Source organism: Xiphias gladius, chromosome 12 (genome assembly GCF_016859285.1).
Source record: "Xiphias gladius isolate SHS-SW01 ecotype Sanya breed wild chromosome 12, ASM1685928v1, whole genome shotgun sequence".
Taxonomy (NCBI): Eukaryota; Metazoa; Chordata; class Actinopteri; order Istiophoriformes; family Xiphiidae; genus Xiphias; species Xiphias gladius.
The window spans coordinates 14,224,050-14,244,744 of record NC_053411.1 but is presented as its reverse complement, the minus strand read 5'-3'; the positions used below and the strand labels follow the sequence as shown (position 1 = coordinate 14,244,744).

General features: G+C 41.4%; 2 protein-coding genes across 3 annotated transcripts; both read right to left on the bottom strand.

Moving 5' to 3' along the window:
- Positions 1–460: 460 nt before the first annotated feature.
- On the bottom strand, positions 461–11,513 carry si:ch211-63p21.8 (kelch-like protein 33). Of its 2 annotated transcripts, XM_040140619.1 has the most exons (8): positions 11,423–11,513; positions 8,955–9,674; positions 8,674–8,807; positions 8,400–8,577; positions 4,419–4,646; positions 3,372–4,317; positions 3,074–3,244; positions 461–1,399 (listed from the first exon to the last, which is right to left on the bottom strand). In XM_040140619.1, exons 2-8 carry the CDS (start codon positions 9,439–9,441, stop codon positions 880–882), a joined length of 2,664 nt encoding a protein of 887 aa, XP_039996553.1. In that variant the 5' UTR covers positions 9,442–9,674; positions 11,423–11,513; the 3' UTR covers positions 461–879. The 2 variants fall into 2 exon arrangements, with proteins under 2 accessions (XP_039996553.1, XP_039996555.1); XM_040140621.1 differs by lacking the exon at positions 4,419–4,646.
- A 5,567-nt stretch (positions 11,514–17,080) lies between these two features.
- Positions 17,081–20,540, bottom strand: LOC120797212 (E-selectin-like). The gene is made up of 4 exons (XM_040140659.1): positions 20,493–20,540; positions 19,954–19,994; positions 19,069–19,449; positions 17,081–17,528 (listed from the first exon to the last, which is right to left on the bottom strand). Exons 2-4 carry the CDS (start codon positions 19,985–19,987, stop codon positions 17,158–17,160), a joined length of 786 nt encoding a protein of 261 aa, XP_039996593.1. The 5' UTR covers positions 19,988–19,994; positions 20,493–20,540; the 3' UTR covers positions 17,081–17,157.
- Positions 20,541–20,695: the final 155 nt, after the last annotated feature.

The following is a 20,695-nucleotide window of genomic DNA, read 5'->3' as shown; positions in this document are numbered from 1 at the left end:
CTGTGGAGCTTAAAAAAGAATACAAAGTAATTTGTTGGCAATATATTGTACATGTGGGAAGTAGTGTTCTTTTTCAACATATGTCGTTTAACCACTACATTAGTATTTTGTTGGGCATGGTACTTGCTTGCACATGAAAAAAATAAACAACCTCTACCTGTTAAAAATGTTTTAAAAACTGAAAGAAATCTATGAATATGTACTTTCAAACACCAAGAAACAAAAAATCCTTACAAAAGCAGACAATAACTTAAGATAGTTTGTTAAATATAGCATCATTATATCCTTTTTAGTTAATTCTTTTTGTTTTTTTTAAACAAACAAATTGATCATTCTGGATCTTTAATAAAATGCCACAAAGTTGAATTGATTGATATTGTGAGATTATTATAGTGTATATTTCTTTTTCTTCAAAATGAATCCAACTATTTTTTTTAAGCATTAGTCTTGAGTAGTATTTTTTTTAATTCACAAACTTTGTCATTCAGCAACAAGGTAAAACTGTAAAAGACATGCAGAGAACTCTCTCATCGTTTTATTATTAGATGGGTAACTAGTGCTTGAGATTGTATATCCTATTCTTGGAGATGCTCTAATTTTAAGAAGATGTAGAGAATAAAATGATCTGCCATTTACAGTACAGCAAACAATCATTCTGTATTTAAATTTCTTAATTTAAACTATATCTTTGACAGTACAAAAAGCAGTACTAGACGCATACCTAATTCAGATTTGCCAATAATCCAACATTTGCCAGTAGATTGCACCAAAAAAGTCAGTATATTCTAACAACTGCTATTATTTTTATATTTTGCCACATTCTATATTTAACACGTTTGAATATTTCCCCTACAAGCTTCAAACATGTTGACCACACAGTTACTGTCTAAAGTGCTGAGGTAATTGGAGCAGACATGCCCGAATGTCAGTAACAGCCCCAGGCAGTTTGCCAATGTTCTCCCATCGCTGTGTGCTGGGATCAAACCGGTGGACCAGTCCGGTCTCACTGTAGTCGTCCTGGCAGTATCCACCCAGTATATAGATCTTCTCTTCCAGGATGGCTGAGGCTGCACTCACATGTGGCACAGGCAGTGACGCAAAAGCAGTCCAGGAATCGTTCCCAGGATCATACACCTCACAGGCTTGTTGATCATTGTAAAATTTCCTCAGGTTAGACACTCCACCGGAGACGTAGAGATGGCCTCGCAGGGCTTCCATGCAATGCAGGGCCCGGTCTTGGGCCATGTCTGCCAGGTAGGTGGTTCCTCTCTCCGGGTGGTACAGGAACATGGAAACCAGACACACATACTTGCAGTTGAAACCTCCAGAAACAAAAATACCTCCATCTACAACAGTGACAGCGTAGCCACTCAGAGCCTGGTCCAGGGGCTTGACAAAGCTGAGAGAAAATGAGACACGAGGCATCAGACAGGAATGTGGTGGAGGAGGAAAACAAACAAATCCAACATCGATTTCCCAAACTACTTCTCAGTTCAAAGGAGACTGAATGGACAAAGCATAAAATTCCCTAGATGTCAGTGTGTACTTCCACGAGAAATCTAGACCAGATGTCAATATCACTTTCAAAGACAGCCATGATTTTGTTTAGACTTTTAAAATGTCTCTCTCTCTATTAGCAGAAACTTTAATTAAACACCAACTGTTATCTTGTCAGGTAGCTTGCAGTCTACAAAGAGCATCTAACCCTCTTTTGTCCTCTTTAAGTTATTTTCAAATATGGTAACAGAACCGATTCCTGTGAGTGTGTGTGAGATGGTCTCTTAGGAGGGCAAGAGTGGGAAGGCCCCCTCTTGTCTTCTTCTTTTCATTTTTTTGCCTGTTGGATGCGAGCACCGTCAAAGCCACTTCATTGTGCTTTTGTATACCGATACTGTCCAGCAGCAGAGACTGATTGAAGCACTAGAGCTTTGTACTTGTTGTGCTTACAGCATAAATATGAAAGTAAGCCTACTTACGGCATTGAATTATGTATTTATATTTATTTTTTATTTGCTCCCAAGTCTGTTTGAAACCGCTGGGGTTGCAGCTGAAAGAATAAGGCTAAAATTGTCTTACACACCATAAGAATACATCTAAGCAACACATTAATTTAATGGCATACACAAATGTGATTGTAGTCAGATCTACTTGTGCGCTAATGGTGAGGCACTAATATTATAAGCCTCTTAACTTGGGCATTCACACAGTTGACGATTTATTGCCAGCTGTCCTTCCTGCATTTGGCCGCTGCAACTGTATTGTTTTTAGACGGCACTATGCCCCTTTTATGTGAACCTGCTCGGGAAAACCTGGGTTGACATACAGAGTTGATCACCACCGTCGTCTGCCTGCTTAGTGTGATTGCAGTTGTTAGGCTTAGTGAGGCCAGATAAGGAAAAGATATCCTGGGTACAATGAACTTAATTGTGCAGGCCCATGCTCCTCCTGCCATCCAAACACACCCACAACTGCACAGATGTATTATATTATAATAGTGAAAACCCACTACCATAACCTTGTAATTGCCCCTTACTGGCTTGGAATATAAATGCACTAATGCACAAAAAACTAACAAACAAACAAAAAAACTTCAAGTCAGATATTAGTCATTTCTGTTACGGCAATGCAATGTCAACATTCCACCCTTCTTGGAATTTTCTATTTTGCCTTGTGATGGGGGGAAAAAAGGCTTTCCAAAGCACTGAACCACTTCGAAGCAGCTGTTTCAAAGCAAACAACTCTTTCATTTTATTTGATGCACTCAAAATGGTGACATCTACTGCCCAACTTTTGGTATTGCATTTGTATGGAAGGATTTAGGGTCAAACTATTAGATTTCACACTTGATATTTTGTTCAATATTATATTATAAACATTTACTACCTTTAAATAGTCTTTTAAATGTTGTGGCAGATTGACAAACAATGTCTTTTATTCAAAACCAGCATGACACATCCCTGATACATGAGATTTCAGGCATGCTAAAGCTGGACCTTGATACATCCTGCGCCAATACTTCTGCTTTGAAAGGTCGATACTTGGTCTGCTTCAAGGGTATCATCGATAATCTTACCTCCAAGAGTCGGTATCTGGGTTGTACATCTCAACGCTGTCCACGTTGGTGTTGATCTCCTTATCTCCACCAATGGCATAAAGGCGCTCCTCATGTGCCACCACTGAGAAGTTACTTCTAAATTCCTGCATGTCGGCCAGCCTCTTCCAGCTGTCCTGCACGGGATCATAACTAGCGCATATGTGATGAAGGCAAAGGTAAAGATGGAAAAAGTGAGACCACAGTTGCACATCTGTGTGACAATCTGGGTTACTGAAAGTGAGAAGAGGATAATTGTGCACTGACTGTCGCCTTTTACCTGTAGGCAGATTTCATTATGTTATCCTTAGCGTAGAAGTAACATCCTCCAAACACATACAGCTTCCCTTCCATTGCTGTTACTCCATGCCTGAACTTCGGCTTGTCTGGCATCTCACCCAGCCTCCTCCACTCTATCTCCTTCACCAATCCTGTGCCACTGCGTAGGGAGTTTGCAAACCACAGCTCCCTGCTGGGGAACTGACCTACATCTGGGTACAGCTGGTCTCCCCCGACCAGAACCAGAGCATCTTTGGGTCGTCTGACCCGACACAGATCTTGAGTTTTTGGAACGCTGAAACCAAATTCCTTGAGTGCTGAACCATAGAGTTCAACTTCCTTGTTTCCGAAGCACTCCATGCGCAGGTTAATGGCCCTGACCTCCCTGAACTCTCGAAAGGTCATGAGGGGGAAGCGGACTCCAGTCATCAGTAAACTAGCCTGGCCCAATCTCTCCTCAGGATCAGCTTCAATCCATGAAATTACAGCTCGAAATACAGCCAACTCTGAAGGCACACAAAGACCATCACTGCGGAGGAGGTCTAGAAGCTTCTCTGCTTGTAGATCCTGAAACTTTGCAGTGGATGACACCTCCCAGAAGTTCCTCAGTACGAAGTCATTGGCTTCCTCAAGGAGATCTAGCATCCCATAGGCTTCAGCAAAAGACGCAATGTCCAGGCAGGAGCTTGCCTCTATTTCCTGTCGCATGAAATTGAGGCAAAGCGAGAGGGCGGGCTGGAACTGAAGCTGAAGGGCAGTGCAGGTGATCTCGAAAACACAGTCCCAGCTGAGCGAAAGGGTCCCACTGTAGGAGCAGCCAATAAGAGCCTCTAACTCAGATGCTAACAGGAAGGGAAGGGCAACATAAGTCTGATGGGATTCCCTCATCCCGCTGGTGAACATGCCACGGAAGTAGTCGCTGCTTGCCGCCAGAATAACTCTGTGAACTGGAGTCAGACAAAAGAAGAGTTCAAACTCTGACCAATGTCAAATAATCATCAAGATACCTAAAGATTGCAGTCATAAGAACGACATAATGTCTACTAACCATGGAATAAAGCCCCGTCCACATCCAAAATAACATCACACCCCACTCTGTCTGCCCACAGCTGTTGAATGGACTGAAGAGTAATCTTCATCTGTTCCAGAGCAGAGATCTTTCGCTCTTCCTTTTTGGTACTTCCATCTTCCTTCATCCTTTCCTCTTTGTTGCAGAGATCAAGCACTCTACGGATCCCCAGTAGCTGTGCTGCAGCCTTGATCTTGGCCATGGTGTCTTTGTTTAAAGAAAGTACAACTCCAGTGTAGGCAAACACCACAACTGCCTGAAGCCCAACATGATCAACCTCAGCACCTAGAGACACTGACCACCTATGGACCCCTACATTCTTATCACTATCTGATCGCTCTCCACTTTTTTCTTTAAGTCTCTCCAGGATGAAGGAGCTGACAGCAGCCAGGACAGGGGCGTGCACATCGAAGCTGCTCCCATTCTCAATGGTCAGAGTCAGGTCTGTGAGAAGAGATGAATCCCAGAATTCCTTTAGGGCCCTGAATATCTCTTTAGGAGAGGTTTCACTGCAGTATGTGTGGACATTATCACCACGTCCTTCATCCCCAAATGCCTCCTTGCTCATATGCTCTACGATTCCCTGCTGACTAGTACTACTTATTTGGACCTCTGACTCCTCATTCTTAACCCTCCCACCCGGTAGGCCCATCCTGGAGTCATTGTAAGCCACAATCCTCCTCAGCTCATGGTTGTCCCGCTCTATCCCTTCTCCGCCTTCTTCAATCACTCTTTTCCTCCTCTCCTTCTCTCTTCTCCATCGCTCTTCCCATTCCATTGGCAGGTAACGCTTGGTAAACTCCATGTCGGAGACTAGACTTAACTTTCTCTTTGAACTACTACTTACAGAGTTCGGTCTGTTGTATTTATTACTGTTGATGACATCCAGCAAAACGTAACACTCCGGCCCTGAATTTGCTACTCTTTTTCATGTTTATTTTTTCTCCCTTCCCAAACCTTTCTCTCACCCTCAAATCCTGTCTCTCTCTGAGACTCAACTTTCCTCACTGCATAAACAAGCAGCTATTCATAGCTACTGGTTCACAGAGATTCAGTTTCAACCGAATCTTGGCATGCACTTTGTTGTAGTGTTCATCATGAAAAGATATTGCGATGAACATCAGTGTTTGGGTTAGACTTTAGTGCAGGGTCAGTAAAAGAGCCAGGTAAAATGTTTCCCCACTGTGGACCTAGTTTAATTATGGCCTTGACTTAATGACTGATTAAATAGCAAATCTTGACAAACAAACAACTGTCAAGGAGCCACAGGGAAACTGGCTTAAGTTTATGCACATGAAAATGAATAAATAATTAATTAAATGTCATATATTTCAAGTCTAATGTCAGGTACACAATTCTGAGTAATAAATTAAGTTCTATGCTGATCCTATTTTAGAGTATGCTGTATTTTTCAATGTAAGAAAAAGTAAGACCAAAAAAGGGGCTGGTATTTTATAACAACAATCATTATGGTGTCTTTTTCTTCTTATTCTTCTTCACCTACATTTTCCCCCTCCCCTTCTCTCTCCTCCCCATTCCCATGACATTCCATTGGTAGGCGATGCCTTGTTAAATCCAGGCCAGTGACAACGCTGGTTTTTGTCTTTGTATTTCTACCTACAATGATAAATGTGCCGTTTTCTGTCTCTGCAAACATACACTTTATTGTAATTTTCATCAAGAAGAAAGTGGGATGAGCTGCAACTCCAGACTTTAGATGCAGCCGGAAGTAATAGAACAAGGCAGGTAGGAGGCCATCCCTCCTTCCAATCACAAATGGACTTTGACTGGCTTTAATATTGATTTATTGTTATTTAGTAATTCAATAAACATTCTTGAACAACAAACAACTATCAAGAATCCATTAGCAAACATAATAAACACATTTATTAGATTGTCTTAATTGATGTTTTTGTAGTAGCTTTACATCCTTGAACATCCTTGAAGCAGACGACAATATTTAACCCGGACTTTCTTATAACCAGATTTCTTTTCACTGGCGGTCAACAGTAATTTCAAGTACACAGACCTGAGAGATACCTTCCAAGCTGAAGAATGGTACGATATATCTTTCAGCACAGCCACAGGTTGCATTTTCTGCTTTTTTCCCTCTTGAGTACACTCCGTGTGCAGAATTATACTTTCCAAGTTCCAATTGTTTAAAAAGAAAAAATCAGTTACCTTGTCCAGGCTGGTTATTGTTTAATTTAGTGAATAAAGGAATTGAGGCTTGTGCTACACGCTGTCCAAATTTGTGTCATCTTTATACATTTTATTTGACATAATACATCATCTGTGACCATTTAAAAGTAAGTTCATTGGATGAGTAATATGAAAAAACTAGAGATATTGGTTAAAATCTGTATACTTATATCACAATGCTAAATATATAAAATTATAACTGGCTTTTTGACATCAAACACTAAAATAATTCTATCCAAAAGAAATAGTTCCATCATTCAATCTTACTATAAATGGAGGAATCTCTGTCTGTCTGTCTGTTTGTATTTCGATTTCCACTCATCGGCTCGACTTCAAACCTTGCGGGTGTATTGCTGAGGACCCAAGGAAGTGCAGCGTCGACTGCAAAGTTTTTTGGATGAGCAGTTCTCGAGAAAGCTTCTCACATCGCTGCTCTACATGTTACTTGACGTGAAGAAAAAGGCGGAACTACACCACGAGGGCAGTGCAGCACCTGGACAATTTACAGCGCGCACATGCCAGGGTGCGCCAAGAAAGGCAGAACTCAACTGCGTCTGCACTTTCTACACCGTCACCCAGCGGAGTGAAGCGAAGCAGCCACCCCCAGAAATGACGCGTTTTCTCTGGCATTGCTAGGGGATACAACTATGTCATGGCTGGTGTTTTGCTCAGGACCCAAAGAGGTGCATTGTCAACTGTGAAATTGGTTGGACGATGCACTCAGGAACGCTGCAAGCTGGATTAACGCAGGCCAAGTAACCAGACCCAAGTGACAGGCACATTTTGAACGGGCAATGCTCTAGTAAGATAAAATAAATGACAATACAGTAAATCTTAAAGAGCAGTATTTGCCAAAGTTCTAATACAAAGCTTAATGATATTACAGGACTTAAGCAAATCAGAAAAAAGGGATTTCCAACAAACAAAAGTAGAATTTAAGGCGTGTTTCTGTGGTACAGCATTCTCCATCAGGCTGTTCAATACAGGTGGTGCGTACTATAAATCACTGACTGCTTTCTTCAAAATCTGCTGCAGGGCTGTGCCTGTTAAGCTAAGATGTCACCACATCTGGCTGTTTTTGTCATACTCTAAAGTACTTCTATATTGCTGAAAAATGAACACGGTTGAAAATCAGATCAGGAAAAAAAACAAACAATAAATGAAAGTCGAAATTTAAGGCACGTTCGATAGCAATCACTGTTTTTGTAGTATTTAACAAGGATCGTTGCCACACCCCCCGAAACCATGACTTTTCTCCGTTTTCCTCAGGTGAAAGTGATGAGGTATTCTGGGTAGGCCTGGTCATCGTGGAAGATCACAAAAATGGAGGGCTGCTGCTGGTTGTCCACCAAACTGTCGAAGCAGTCAGTGCGGTCTGTGCCACGTGGAGGGGGGGCTTTCAGGTGAAAATTACCGACTGTGTATCGGCCGGTCACGACACGCGCAACATACAGCCGCTTCAGGCCTGACGCGTCTGCTGGGGAAAACCTACTGGCCGAATACACTGCATTGACGGCAAAGTAAACTCCCTTTCCAAACCTGGCAGCTGTGACAGAATTACATAAGAAAAGATACAACTTTAAACCAATAATGCAACATTTTGGGTAATTTGCCTTCTTGCCAAGAGGTTGACGAGAAGATCTATTAGCTGGGTTTTTGACTGACAAACCTGTAATATTTAATTCCTAAGGATGTTTTGTTCCCAAATTAACATTTTTGCTTATTTATTCATGACTTTTAGTTTTCAGCAAAACATACCATGCGTTCCTGCGAAGCTCCTGTCAAATCTGTCCCTTTCAATGCAGCTGCATGACTCTGCTGATGTGCCGTGGTAGAGAGACCTCTCCCCAAGTTCTGCTGCACTATTTTTGACAAGTATACGCTGCCTACACACAGCATAGGCATGCCATAGGTAGAGGTTTTGCACACGCTCTATCTGAGATCAGAAAACAATCAATTACTTATTCGGTGCTGCAGGTTTTGTAATGCTTAAAAACCTATGAGAAACGTGTGTTTGTGTTAGCGTACTCACCTTTTGAATGTTGTATCTTGCTGTTTTGTGGAAATCCTGGGCTACGACCTGATACTCATGCGAGTTAGGTTGTAGCTCAACCTTTTTAAAGACTTCTTCCTGCATAGGTTCCCATTGTGTTGGCAACCTGAAGGCTGAGGTAGAAGTCACAAAAATTAATGTTATGGTTTTAGCATGATACTTGCCTGAAAGAGGTAGCTAGGCATTTTTAAAAAATTTTAAAAAGAGGATGGTTTGAACTTAAGTTGAGTAAAAACTCGATACTACAAAATGTGACATACTTGTTTCAGTCTCGCTCCTTTTCACTTTGTATATGATCCCTGTTTGCCAATTTTTGGCTTCGTTTACCCTCAGGTTTACTTCCGTCATCATTCTGTCTGGTGCCATGACATCTACAGACAATTTTTTATTCACGTGAGCGTCCTCCAGCACGTAGTTGTCATGCAGGCTCAGCTCCTGCCAGGCTCCATCTACATCCTGGATCGACCACTGTACAGTAAGAGCCAACATTGCTTCTTTTTTGTCTTGGAGGTCTTCAAAAAGTATTTCGTGGACAGCTCTGTTTAGAAGTTCAGTGACGCTCAAAACGTCCTCTTTTAGGCCCCTCAGCACATAGACCTCTTCTCCTGACCCTGACCGATCTCTAGCTTTAGCTCTAGCTGTGTTTCCGTCTCTGTTGCCACTCGCACTTTCAGATCTTCGATGTCTTCTGTGTTCCAGACTTATTCCTAAGACACTAACTTTTGCTAGCACGGCCTCCAGCTCCATGGCATCAAGCCTGGAAAAATCCTGCACATCCACCTCTCTCTCTACCAGCTGCTTCTGCAGAATCCCCTCCAAATCTTGCTTGATGGTTTTGATGATGTCTGGACCACAACAGATCACACTTATTACAGCCTGTTGGGGCTTTGAGGAGAGGAGCGTTTTGCCTTGTGGTGCTGAAGATGTTGAGGTTCTTGAATTCCTCTCTTGCCACTCCTTAAGCTTCTGTTTAGCTTTTTCTAAAAAAAAAAAGAAAAAAAGTAATAGACAAATAAAGATGTGGCACCTCATCACATCAATGATTCACTTGAGGGTTTGTGTTATGTCCACAATATCTATTATTCGATTAAATGAGAATATTGTTTATATGACCCATCAAATGTCCATCCTTTCATTTACCAATCCTACCATTTTGATTTACCAATAGATATCAATACGTTGCAAAGTTCTAATTGCTTTTTCTCATTTGTGCATGAAATAAAAATTGTTCTGCAGCAGTTCTGGTAAGAGTTGTACTAACTCTGGGAAACGGAGGATGACTTTTCCTTTTGTGCTTGACTGGTCCAAAATAAACTGTGTGACAGTTTCACTCAGCTCTTCAACCTCTTTGGTGTGGCCCAGTAAGCAAAACATACTGTCTGAGCCAAACATGACCTGAGCCCTAAGGTGTCCTTGGTTCATTTTGTTTGTCTTAGACTTAAGCTTTTTCCAAAGCTCAGATGACAAAGCAGAGAAGTTAGGAACATCAATGTTCACTTCCTTAAACTTTTCTTGCATTTTTTTTGCTGTGTCATCCAGTTTATCAGCAGAGAGGGAGAACAAACGTAGCTCTACGTCTCGTAACTCTATTTCCACCTCGTCCCCAACCCCTAAAAAGTCACCTAGCACCCTTGATGCTCCATAAGCCTTACTTAGGAAGGCCAAAAGATGTGGGCTCATGTTAGCAACTGTCTTTTCTAACACCATATTCTCCTTATCAGAGATCCAGTCTCCAGCCTCAAGAATATCCTCCACAGAACCTTCCAAAACTACCTGACCTGCATCTCCCTGTGTGACCTTAACTCCTGGAAAATTTCTTCCCAAACTACGCTCAATCTCTTTCCAGAGGAGGCGGAGTTTGGCCTCCCCCAGTCGACGAATGCTGGTTTGCTTCTCACTTATATGTGACCCTCGATGTTTAACAGTCGCATCCGCTACATCCATCAACCTGGCATTCACCTGAGAATGTTTCCCAACCACAACAGCCATCCCGACCTCACTGTACACTTTCACCTCATCTGTGGTCTGACGAGAGTTGCAGGACTGAAGCAAAGCTTTAACTTTGTGAGGGTTCACCTCATAGTGGCACAGGTAGCCATCAAAGAGTTGGTCTACCTCAGCTTTCCAATTTCTAACTTCATCTACAGCACCAGGTTGCGCTAAACTCCTGACTAAAACCCTCTCCTCCTCTGGGTAAAACTGAGCAGAGCAGGCCGCAGAGGCAAGTTCTATCTCTAGTTCTTTCCGAGCCCGGGGACAGTCCTTTAGGTAAAGAAGGAGGTAAGTATCAGGTCGTAGTTCATATTCTTCAGCACTTGGTGGCAGGCTTGAAGTAGACTGCTGTTTCTGCTGCTGGAAAGATATACACTCAGTTGTCAGTTTATATGGAGACACATAGCTAAAACCAATGCAGTCTAATACAACAGTCTGGCAATAAATCCTTCCGTCATGAATATTATATTGTTCAGTTTTTGTGGATACTGTGCTAAAGACGTATTAATTCAACCGTATGATTATTCTGAAGGCTGCAATTTGTGATGCTGTCGAGTTGTATTGTGTTATGCTGACAAGTGTTTCCATTATTCTGTTCACCCCGTTCAAATCAGCGAGGGTAGGCTAAATAACAGAAACACCTTTCTTTATTCTACATTCATATTTTTCTTTCTAAGTCTAGTGTGCAACATTTTCTCACCGATGAGGCATTATTTTTAAGATTTTCGGCGCCAACCTGTGATGAGGTCAAGTCCAGTTTTGCACCAACTGACTGGCCTGGAGTCGAGGTGGTGATGGGAGAGGAGCTGTGGGGTCCCGGGCTGCCTCGCACAGTCAGAACCAGACGACCACCTGCAAACTCCAACACATGTTCACATCTCTCCAGGACTCTTTGCTGAGCTGAGACAGAAAAAGGGGACATTACTCATATGGGACTTTGTCTGTTTACAGTTTTGTTGCCCCTCCATCCTCTGCCTTTCTGCCTCTCTGTCTATTTGAATGAAATGAAGTGTGTAACATGCTGAGTCCAAAATTCTTCCGTGACTGTGTGCATGAAAAAGGTGCGTGATTGTGCTTTGTGCGGAAAATTGAGTAATAAGGGGCCTTACTGTAATTATATTCTACTGTTCTAGTCTTTTTTTTTTTTTTAATGGATGGAATGAAAGTGTAGCATATTCAATGGTCCTACCAAGCACAGGCCCAAAGACCCAAGGGGTCAGAGGGTGCCCCTGTGGAGCCGTATTTTGTGTAGCGCGCCGTAGCATTTAGAATAATATTTGCGCAGAGGAGCGTAAGTGTGAACTCCAATGCGAAATTGACAACAGAGAGACACAAGATGACTACAAAGAAATGGCAGTCAACGAGACAGAAAAAGGCCATAAAGGGATGCGAAAGACTACAAAGAGACACTTCGAACAGAAGCAAAACTAAAAAGAAAGGCAAAAGGACCTCAGTGATGCAAAAGAACTACAAAAAGAAAGATGCACAATAATGACAAAAAGACACAAAACACCACAAATGGTGTAGCTGTGTTGTTTGCAGTTATTTTGTGTTTCTTTCAATCTGGATTGTCTCGCTCCAGTGTAGAATGAGTGGGGGGGCTGTGTGAACTCATTGGGAAAGTGGAACTGGAGTGTGTTCCTAAATTTGACAGTTCAGTGTGACAGTTCCCCGCGTTGAGAAAAACGACATCGGCACGTCCAACACCTTTGGATGCGTGTCCGCAAGCAGTCAAATTGGTTTTTCTTTTACCAAAATAAAATAAAATAAAATAAAATTGGCAGCGTGAGAACGACCCAGCTTCCCAGTGCAGGGCATACTTTCACTTTCACCTGCGCCAAACGACAAAAATAAAGAAATCCCCGACCAAGACCCAGATCATCATCTATCATCTACTGGATGAATATTTAAAAATCACGCGTCTCACCTTCTCGCTCTTTAAAAGCGATGCTGTAAACTTTATCCCTCACGTTTGTCGCTGAGCCGCAGTCTCCTCCGCCCGATTTGCGGCGAATGTGGAAATAGCTCTCTATCCTCCTCCGCTGCACCGTGTCCAGAGCGGGGCACTCGAAGAGGACGGGGTGCTGGTCGGGATCCGCCATCGCGTTTTTGCACTCGACGGATTCAACCGTCGAACGAACGCGCCGCGCCGGGCTCCGGGAAGGAAGCGCTGGCGGCACAGGGGCTGTGCGCCTTGCGCCACTCCGTGGATCAGGTGCGGAACTTTCTTTTTCCACAAGCATCCCATGACGAGAGACCTCCCCCGTGACCGTTATGAGGGAGGCCAGCTGGCCCTCAATTTGGGAGCCATTTTCACTAAAATGTGCAACGCATACAACTGTCAAGTATTAAGTTGAAAATAGCTCCAGCTCAGCTACTGTAGCTACGATAGTAAAAGGCTGCTTTTGCACTGATGCATCAGTATTACCCCCCCAAAGAAATAAACCGAATTATATCATATATAATCCTATATCACCCACATATTAAATAAATACTTTTTGGTAACTTAAGTAAAGGATCTGAGTACTTTTAAACAGCATTTTCTAAAAACTGAAATCCATTGCAGAACAAATTTAGACTTTTTTTTTTTAAATTTTGTGATTGTTAAATATTGCAAACTTGTTAAGTTCTATTATGATGGATACCGTCTGTAGGTAACGGGGGTCTGCATTTTCACTGAGTCCTACGACCAGGTCTGTGTGAGGTTCTCTGCAGCGGTTCTGAGCCTCTCATGCCGGTTCATTTTTGTCAGTGATCAAGCGGAATGTTTCGGTGAATTGCTGCTTTGCTGTAGAACAAACAGACAAACAAGCACAGGGAAATGCACGATTTTGCAAACTGGATGTGGTCATTTTTCTTCCTTAAAACAAGATAAAAAGTAGCATGATTCCACTGCAGTTTTACTAACACACGGTGTGTGTGGTGTAGTAAGGTACTGTAGATCACATGATGTCTTCTAAAATAACATTTGAAAAAAATAGGCCCACACTTTATTAGAATTCATACATTTATATAAAGAAGTTAAATTTAACAGAAAACGTCACCCACTGAATCCAGGCCTCCTCTTGCTTCTCTGCAGAGTTCCCGAGTCTCTTCATGTCCGTCATGTCACACGCTTTGAAAAAATATTGTACCCATTGGAGACTGATCAAAACCCAAGGTCCCACCCGGGGTACCGCTCACACCATGCCACTTCATTTATATGGGAGTCTCAGTTTCGCTGCTGGAGGTCTGACGAGATGATCCGCTTACCCCTCAGCAGGAGCAGGAGCAAGACTCCACTGCATCTCTGCTCCGGCAGAAGAAACTGAAATAAGCCTGCTGTGAAGCCGACATGATTTTAACATCTTGTCTCTTTTTTGAGGGAATTAATGTCAAAAAAAAAGCAAAGCGAAGCAAAACAAAACGACAACAAAAAGGAAAAAAACAAAAAAACAAACAAACCCCACCAATCCCTAGTATATTCTAATAGGAAAGAGGAATATAGGATGGTGGGAAATATGCAACTATAAACCTGAACCTTGGCACAACATGCACATTTAGAAATGCTTTTTCAGCCCATGAAAGTTTCTCATTTGAGTAATTGATTGATTTGACTGATTGATTGATATGTTCCATTGATTTTGATTTAACTTACATCTTGTGACTCCTTCTCTCTCCGCGCTTCGACCCCGACGCCTCCCTGTGATACGCTGATGAGAGCTGCTCTCAGAAAAAAACGTTACATGCTGCTCACACACAGGGGGACTTCTCGCAGCCACCTCAGTGCCCGATTTGAATTTTTTTTACAATACTCCTTGTCACTGTCCCTAATGAGGGAGAGGAAGTCCATATCAGTTAAAACAGAGGGGATTTACGGAATGCGATGGAAAAGAAACAGAGGGGAAACATGGACTTTTGACTCTCAAACAAGGAAATCAAAAAGTGTCATTTCAAAGAGCAACTTTGGGGGAAATGCATCTAATTCATGTTTTTTTTAGCTGTACTGTGAAGATAAAGAATTTTACACTCTGAAAAATCTCATTTGTAAAATTTGCAGATAACCTTTAGAATTACTGCCATGCAATGCCAAACAATGATTTCCTCCCATTTCTAATGAAAAGTTTTTATTTTCAACCCAAACCTCAGACAAAAATAAATGTTTTAGTCCATAAACACAGTGCAATGAATAAACGCTTCTAGCTAAAAGCTGGTGATGGTCAAGTTTTGCTGCTACTATTGTAGTTTTTTGAATGTCTCCAATCACGTATTTAAAGATGATAGACAAATAACGCCTTACAAGATACTGTAATACGATCTGTATGTAAATTTTACCAGTCCAATCAAAGTCTGTGTATTCGTTGACACAGTGTCAAATGTCAGCATTTGAAAAGTAAAATGCAGAATTTCTGTCACCGCCAGAAGGATCCACTACAAGAAGTAGTCTGTATCGGTTATTAAAATAGGTCATGTACATAGTAATATTTACAAAATAAAATGGAAAACAAGTAGAAATAGAAAACACTGCACTGTCGACTATCCAACAAGCAAAGAAAGTGTGTTCTGAAATGCTATAACTGCTTATGGGGAAAATAATTCAAATTCATGTTTACAACTCAATATTTCAGCTATGGTTTGCAGATAATTTTACATTCTGAAAAAGCATAAACTTTACCCTCTCAGTTCGATTGACTTTATTTTAACCATTTCCACTGCTGAGTGTCTCATCATGGATGTCTGACCTGTACCAGACTTCACGGCAGTCCGTCCAAGAAATGTTGGGGTATCTCGGTCAGGACGCAAGTGAAGGACCGACCAACTGACAAACAGCCGTTACCACCCAATGTACTGTACCAACTGTAGGGACGTTAGCTGTAAGTTACCTAGCGACAGACACGATGACCCCTCTTCACACAAAACATTTAAGTTATTAAAATACAGTGGCTCAGCAGACAAAGTGAAATATGCACAAATAATTCAAGTTATATACAAACACAGTAATTCAAAAAGTCTTGTTCTAACGTATAATGAATGACTACTATTAATGGAACACTAGCAGAGCTTAATCTTCTCCAAAATAATAATTCACCTAAAATAATGTATAGAGAATAATGAACAATTCGAGTTAAACATGAGATTAGTTGTATGGTAAATAACACAGAAGCCTTTTTAAATGATGAGCAATGTTTCAAACACGATACCTGATCCAAAATACAATACAAATAAACAGTTTATTTATATAACAATGACATCAGCACTATTACGGTGTAACTCTGAAGAATATTCAAATTAAAGGCTGTAAATAATAGATAAGATGTGTGAACAGATGTGAGTTTTGTTGTCCCTCACTAGCGCCACTTGGAATTAGTCGTTTACGTCAGGCCGGTTTCCCCGCGTCACAGCTACAGATGCAGGGAAACGAAGGAGACCCGAGACGTACCAGACATACAGAGCGCTTCCTTCCGCAGCTTCCCACCAACTAGCGTTATTTCTAATTCTGCTATTAGCTCCCATAGCGTGTGAATAAGCAGTTCAAACGGAGGCCTTCACTCAGCCCCACAGAGAGTAGAGTTGGGGACCTCCTGGTGCTGTGCTTCTGGCCAGAAGGTAAAAAACATCTGTCGGGGTAAAGGAGACACAAGCCCCATAAGGTCTTCCCAGGGACAAAAGACGGTCGATAAAGACATTTAGGAGTCGGGAACACAGGTTAAGGAAATAAGGGACACTTGAGAGCAAACGTGAAGTAAATACAAGATATTTTAAACCACAACCTCGAGGAAAATATTGGACTCACAAGGAAATATTTCAGGTTTGTTTTGGGAGGATATTATATTGCTTATTTCATCCACTTCTTTGATTTAAGAGACTTTGTAAAGGCCATTCTTTGGTGAAATTCAAAGACAAACCGTTGTTTCAAACAGTATGGGGCCTTGTTTATGTCAAAGAGTTGTTGTACCAGCGTTCCAGACAACCACGGTAATGTGATTTCAGCAACTGTAACTTCATAATATTAATGATGTGACATATTTACATTATGACTACATGCAGGACCAAAACACAGCCGAATGATGAAGTGCCAATGCTACCGGCTGTGCTGTGCTGTGGGGGGGTACTTTGTTGCAACCGAGTCAGAAAGTTCGGGTCAGTTGGTGGCAAAGTCAGTGAATACAGAGACAGAGGAGACAGAGTTTTCTTCTGTCCTGCCGAGTTTTTCGGGGGAGATGCACTTAGGCCTGCGGTCACAAAGGGACAAAGGAAACTGTTTTAATGCTGAGGACTATCTGTCACGGCTGCAACCATGTCGGATATGCTCCGCCCTTTGTAATTGACTCAAGTGTGGCCATTTTTTGGCTCTGGTTGCAAAATGCAGTTCTTAAGTCAGTCGGTGATTTTGTTTCTCTCCTCCTCGGGATGTGATTCTCACATGTTAATAAACCCAGACGACATAATCATATAAATCTCGTCAAAAAGTACAAAGTGAGGAAATGAACATTAAATCTTAGAGTGTGGCGTGGGCTTAAACTTAGAACAGATGAAGTTAAAGTTCTCATTGTCCAATTTCTTGATCCACTTATGTTCCCCTCCTCTGTCCATGGCCCCAGACATGTCACAGTCATCGGTCTCTCCATGTGAGTCCCAGTTCTTATAGGTGACTGCCACGTCACTGACCCAGAACCAAAATTGCAGAGTGCAGGTGTAGCGCAGTCCCAACCAGACGTAGGGACTGTTGGCCTTCTTGGCTCTGTCTTGGACCCATCTCTGCTCGTCAAGGTTAGTGATGGTGACCAGATCGTAGTGCTTCTCTCTGCAGTAAACTAAGGCCTCCTCCCAGGTCTTGCTCTCGTTGATCAGGACCACTCTATCTGTCACGAACGAACGCAGGCAGTTCGGTTAAATTTTGAGAACACTGGGCTCCAGTAAACATAAAAACAAAGTATGGGATAACACTCCTGATGTTGCAAAACTTCTGTGTTGAACCACTGCTTGTACATCTTGGCCAGGAAAAAAACAAAATAAGAAAAAAACAAGACAAAAACAAAACAAAACAAACTACAAGAACAGCTTGCGTGACAGTGTCTACGTTGAAACGTAAACTAATGGAATTGTTGGAGATGCGGTTCCTTCACACAGGTCACCATCCTCAACTGTTCCAAAATTTCAGCAACTAAGAATGAACACAAACTCTATAATTAAAAAAAGAATTCGTTGTATACAAAGAAAATATTTTTCTTCAACTCATACAAAACACACACACACACACACATATATATATAAAAAAATAATAATAAAAAAAAAAATATATATATATATATATATATGTATTCATATTCACAACTGAAAAAAACCAACATAAAAACAATAATAATAATAATAATAATAATAATAATGATAGTAAGTAATTAATAATGAATGTTAACTCAGCCAGATCTTACAACTGTTTCCGGTGCTATTCTAAAAAGGTCAAGATAGATCTTTGCAAAACTAACCTTCATAGCAGAGGAAGGACTGATTTTTATTACATTCTTCAGAGCCCCATTTCCCTGTTCTGTTTAACATAGCACATTTCTTCTTCCCTCGGTCACCTGGATTAGTTTTCAGACTTTCCCAGTGTCTGAAGGAGAAATTGCTCTCATCTGACCACCTCCAGCTGTCTCTGAACAGGCCAATTATTATCCAGGACTTTTCAGAATTTATCTCTTCCTGTATTTCTTCGTCTTGCAGCTGGTGTAGTCCGCTAGCAAGGTCTGTGTGCTTTGTTCTGCAGTAGTGTTGAGCCTCTAGCCACGTCTTGTTTTCTTTAATCAATCTGAATTTTTTCGTGGATTTTCCACTCTCTGTGGAGTAGACAGACAACCTTACATCACTGTGTATGCTTTTGTACAAATACCTGTTTCGATGAGTCATTCTGTCTCATGAGTTTTGGGGATTTCTTCCAGCACCATCATGAGGCTGACAGAAATGGGTTTATATACTTACAACTACTGGATGGATTTCCATGAACTCTGGTACAGACACTCTTGTTCTCTCAAAATAAATCGTAACGACTTTAGTAATCCACTGACATGTCATCTAGTGCCGTTATCAATTCAAGATTTTAGCTTGTCCAAAATGTTGGTTTATAATCAAATATCCACAAACTAATGCCAGTGCTTTACTATGGAGGGTCACTCACGCGAAACTCACAAAACTTCCAGCATTTAACGCGATGTGACTTTTAGATGGATATTTTTTTGAAGTGCTCAGTGAAATATAGAGTCCCTAAAGTAATCACATAGTTGTTTTTTTTTTTTTTTTTTAGCGTATGTTAAATATCTTGTGAAGAGATCAGTTATGTGACATCTAAAAAGAATTTTAGACAGGAATAAATGCTGAATGTACATAACGGGGTTATTTTATTCTCACCATTGTAGCAGATGAAATCACTGGACTTAAGACAAGATATATCTCCCCATCTAAGATTTCTCCTCATAAACCCACAGTTCTCCTCATTATCTTTGTTATTTGGTTCCCCACTATTCCATTGTGTCTCGTTATCGTGGAACTCCACCCCTGGAAGAGACCAGTGCCACGTCTTGTTGCATGTTTCTGGGTCACTGTACAACCCAATCCAGGCTTCGGCGGGATTCTCCCGCGAACCCAAGAGTCTCGTCGCGTCTGTCATGTTAGTCACCGTGGCTAGGTCGGTGTATTTTTCTCTGCAGAAACTCTGCGCCTCGTCCCAGGTCTTTCCCTCCTCATTAAAGTGGTACTCATAGAGTTGACAAGTCAACAGGGAACACTGACCTAAAAACAGAGGAAAGATTCCGGTGATGGAGCAGATACCAAACCCAAAATCACGAATGCCTAAGTCACACTCAGTACTTCGACCTTGCTGCTTAATTGAAACGTGGCTCTGTCTGCAGTGCACTTACTTATTTGACTTTTTATTGATAAGAAGTATGGACTTGGCTTTAAGAATCCAGATTAATGTGTCGTGATTCTTAGCTATTTCCTTCTGGAACACGGGGGCAAGAGCAGAATGTATGAGAAAACATGTGAATGTTCATAAATGATACCAGAGCATAGCTCAAAAAATGGATTGATTTGTTGTTATCAGTGATGCTGTTTTTTGATGGAAAAAGCTGATATATTCTTATCCACGCTATGTAAATGATCCCTTCAGGAAAGATAAAGGAGCGGAAAGCCACGGCCTTTCTTTGTGTGCGTTTTCTTTGTTTGCTTGTTTTTCTTCTGTTTTTAGCTGGCAGCAGTAGCACTGCCGGAGAGCTCATGAGATGATCCACTTACCCACCAGGACGAGCAGAAACGGACTCCGCTGCATTCTTGCTCTGCTTCGAACCAAACACACTGAGTTTAACCACACCAATCTGATATCACATTCAGTGACGAAGTTTTAGCACACGAATATGCCTCGACAAAATATTAGCTCTGGTTCTCAATTTTAATTGTGTTTTTCCATCTCCTGTTCACGTAGTCATAGTCGTATATTATATGCCAAGTCTTTTTTGGTGTCCACCTGAGCACTTTTCTGAACAACATAAAAAAAAATAACAATATGAAGCAATATTAAAACAACATGAAAAGGTGCTTTTGCATAGTAAAGGCTTAAATAGGCAAAACATTTTGTAAATAATTTTGTTTTTTTTTTAAATCAAAAATTCACAATCAGAATTTGATTTTAAATGAACAATAGTCGACTGAAAAAATAGTTTAACTACTGATATATAGAAGATAATAGAAGATAGAGACATAGAGATACTCTGCTGTCCACATCTGTATACACACAAATGGGGAATCCAAAATGACATGTCGGAGTTTTAACTTACATCTGGGGATTTCTTCTGTCCTCGACTTCACTCTGATGTTTCTCCTTGATGTGTTGGCGTAGACTGCTCTCAGTATAACAGTGCATGCTCTGAACACACGCCGGTGCCCTGTTCAACCACGTCAATGTCGGCATTTGAATGGGACAAGGTCCAAGTTTCAGATACCTGTCATTGCCACAGAGGGATCTATTCATAAAAAGCAG

Excerpts from the sequence above, each read along its gene's own strand:
- si:ch211-63p21.8 (XM_040140619.1), bottom strand. The coding sequence starts at position 9,441 with ATGGAGCTGGAGGCCGTGCTAGCAAAAGTTAGTGTCTTAGGAATAAGT. Across the intron at positions 8,578-8,673 it reads CAAGATACAACATTCAAAAG|ATAGAGCGTGTGCAAAACCT; the intron begins GTGAGTACGCTA and ends TTCTGATCTCAG. Across the intron at positions 1,400-3,073 it reads CCAGATACCGACTCTTGGAG|CTTTGTCAAGCCCCTGGACC; the intron begins GTAAGATTATCG and ends ATTTTCTCTCAG.
- LOC120797212 (XM_040140659.1), bottom strand. The coding sequence starts at position 19,987 with ATGCAGCGGAGTCCGTTTCTGCTCGTCCTGGTGG. Across the intron at positions 19,450-19,953 it reads GTTTCTGCTCGTCCTGGTGG|GTCAGTGTTCCCTGTTGACT; the intron begins GTAAGTGGATCA and ends CTCTGTTTTTAG. Across the intron at positions 17,529-19,068 it reads TGATTTCATCTGCTACAATG|ATAGAGTGGTCCTGATCAAC; the intron begins GTGAGAATAAAA and ends CGTTCGTGACAG.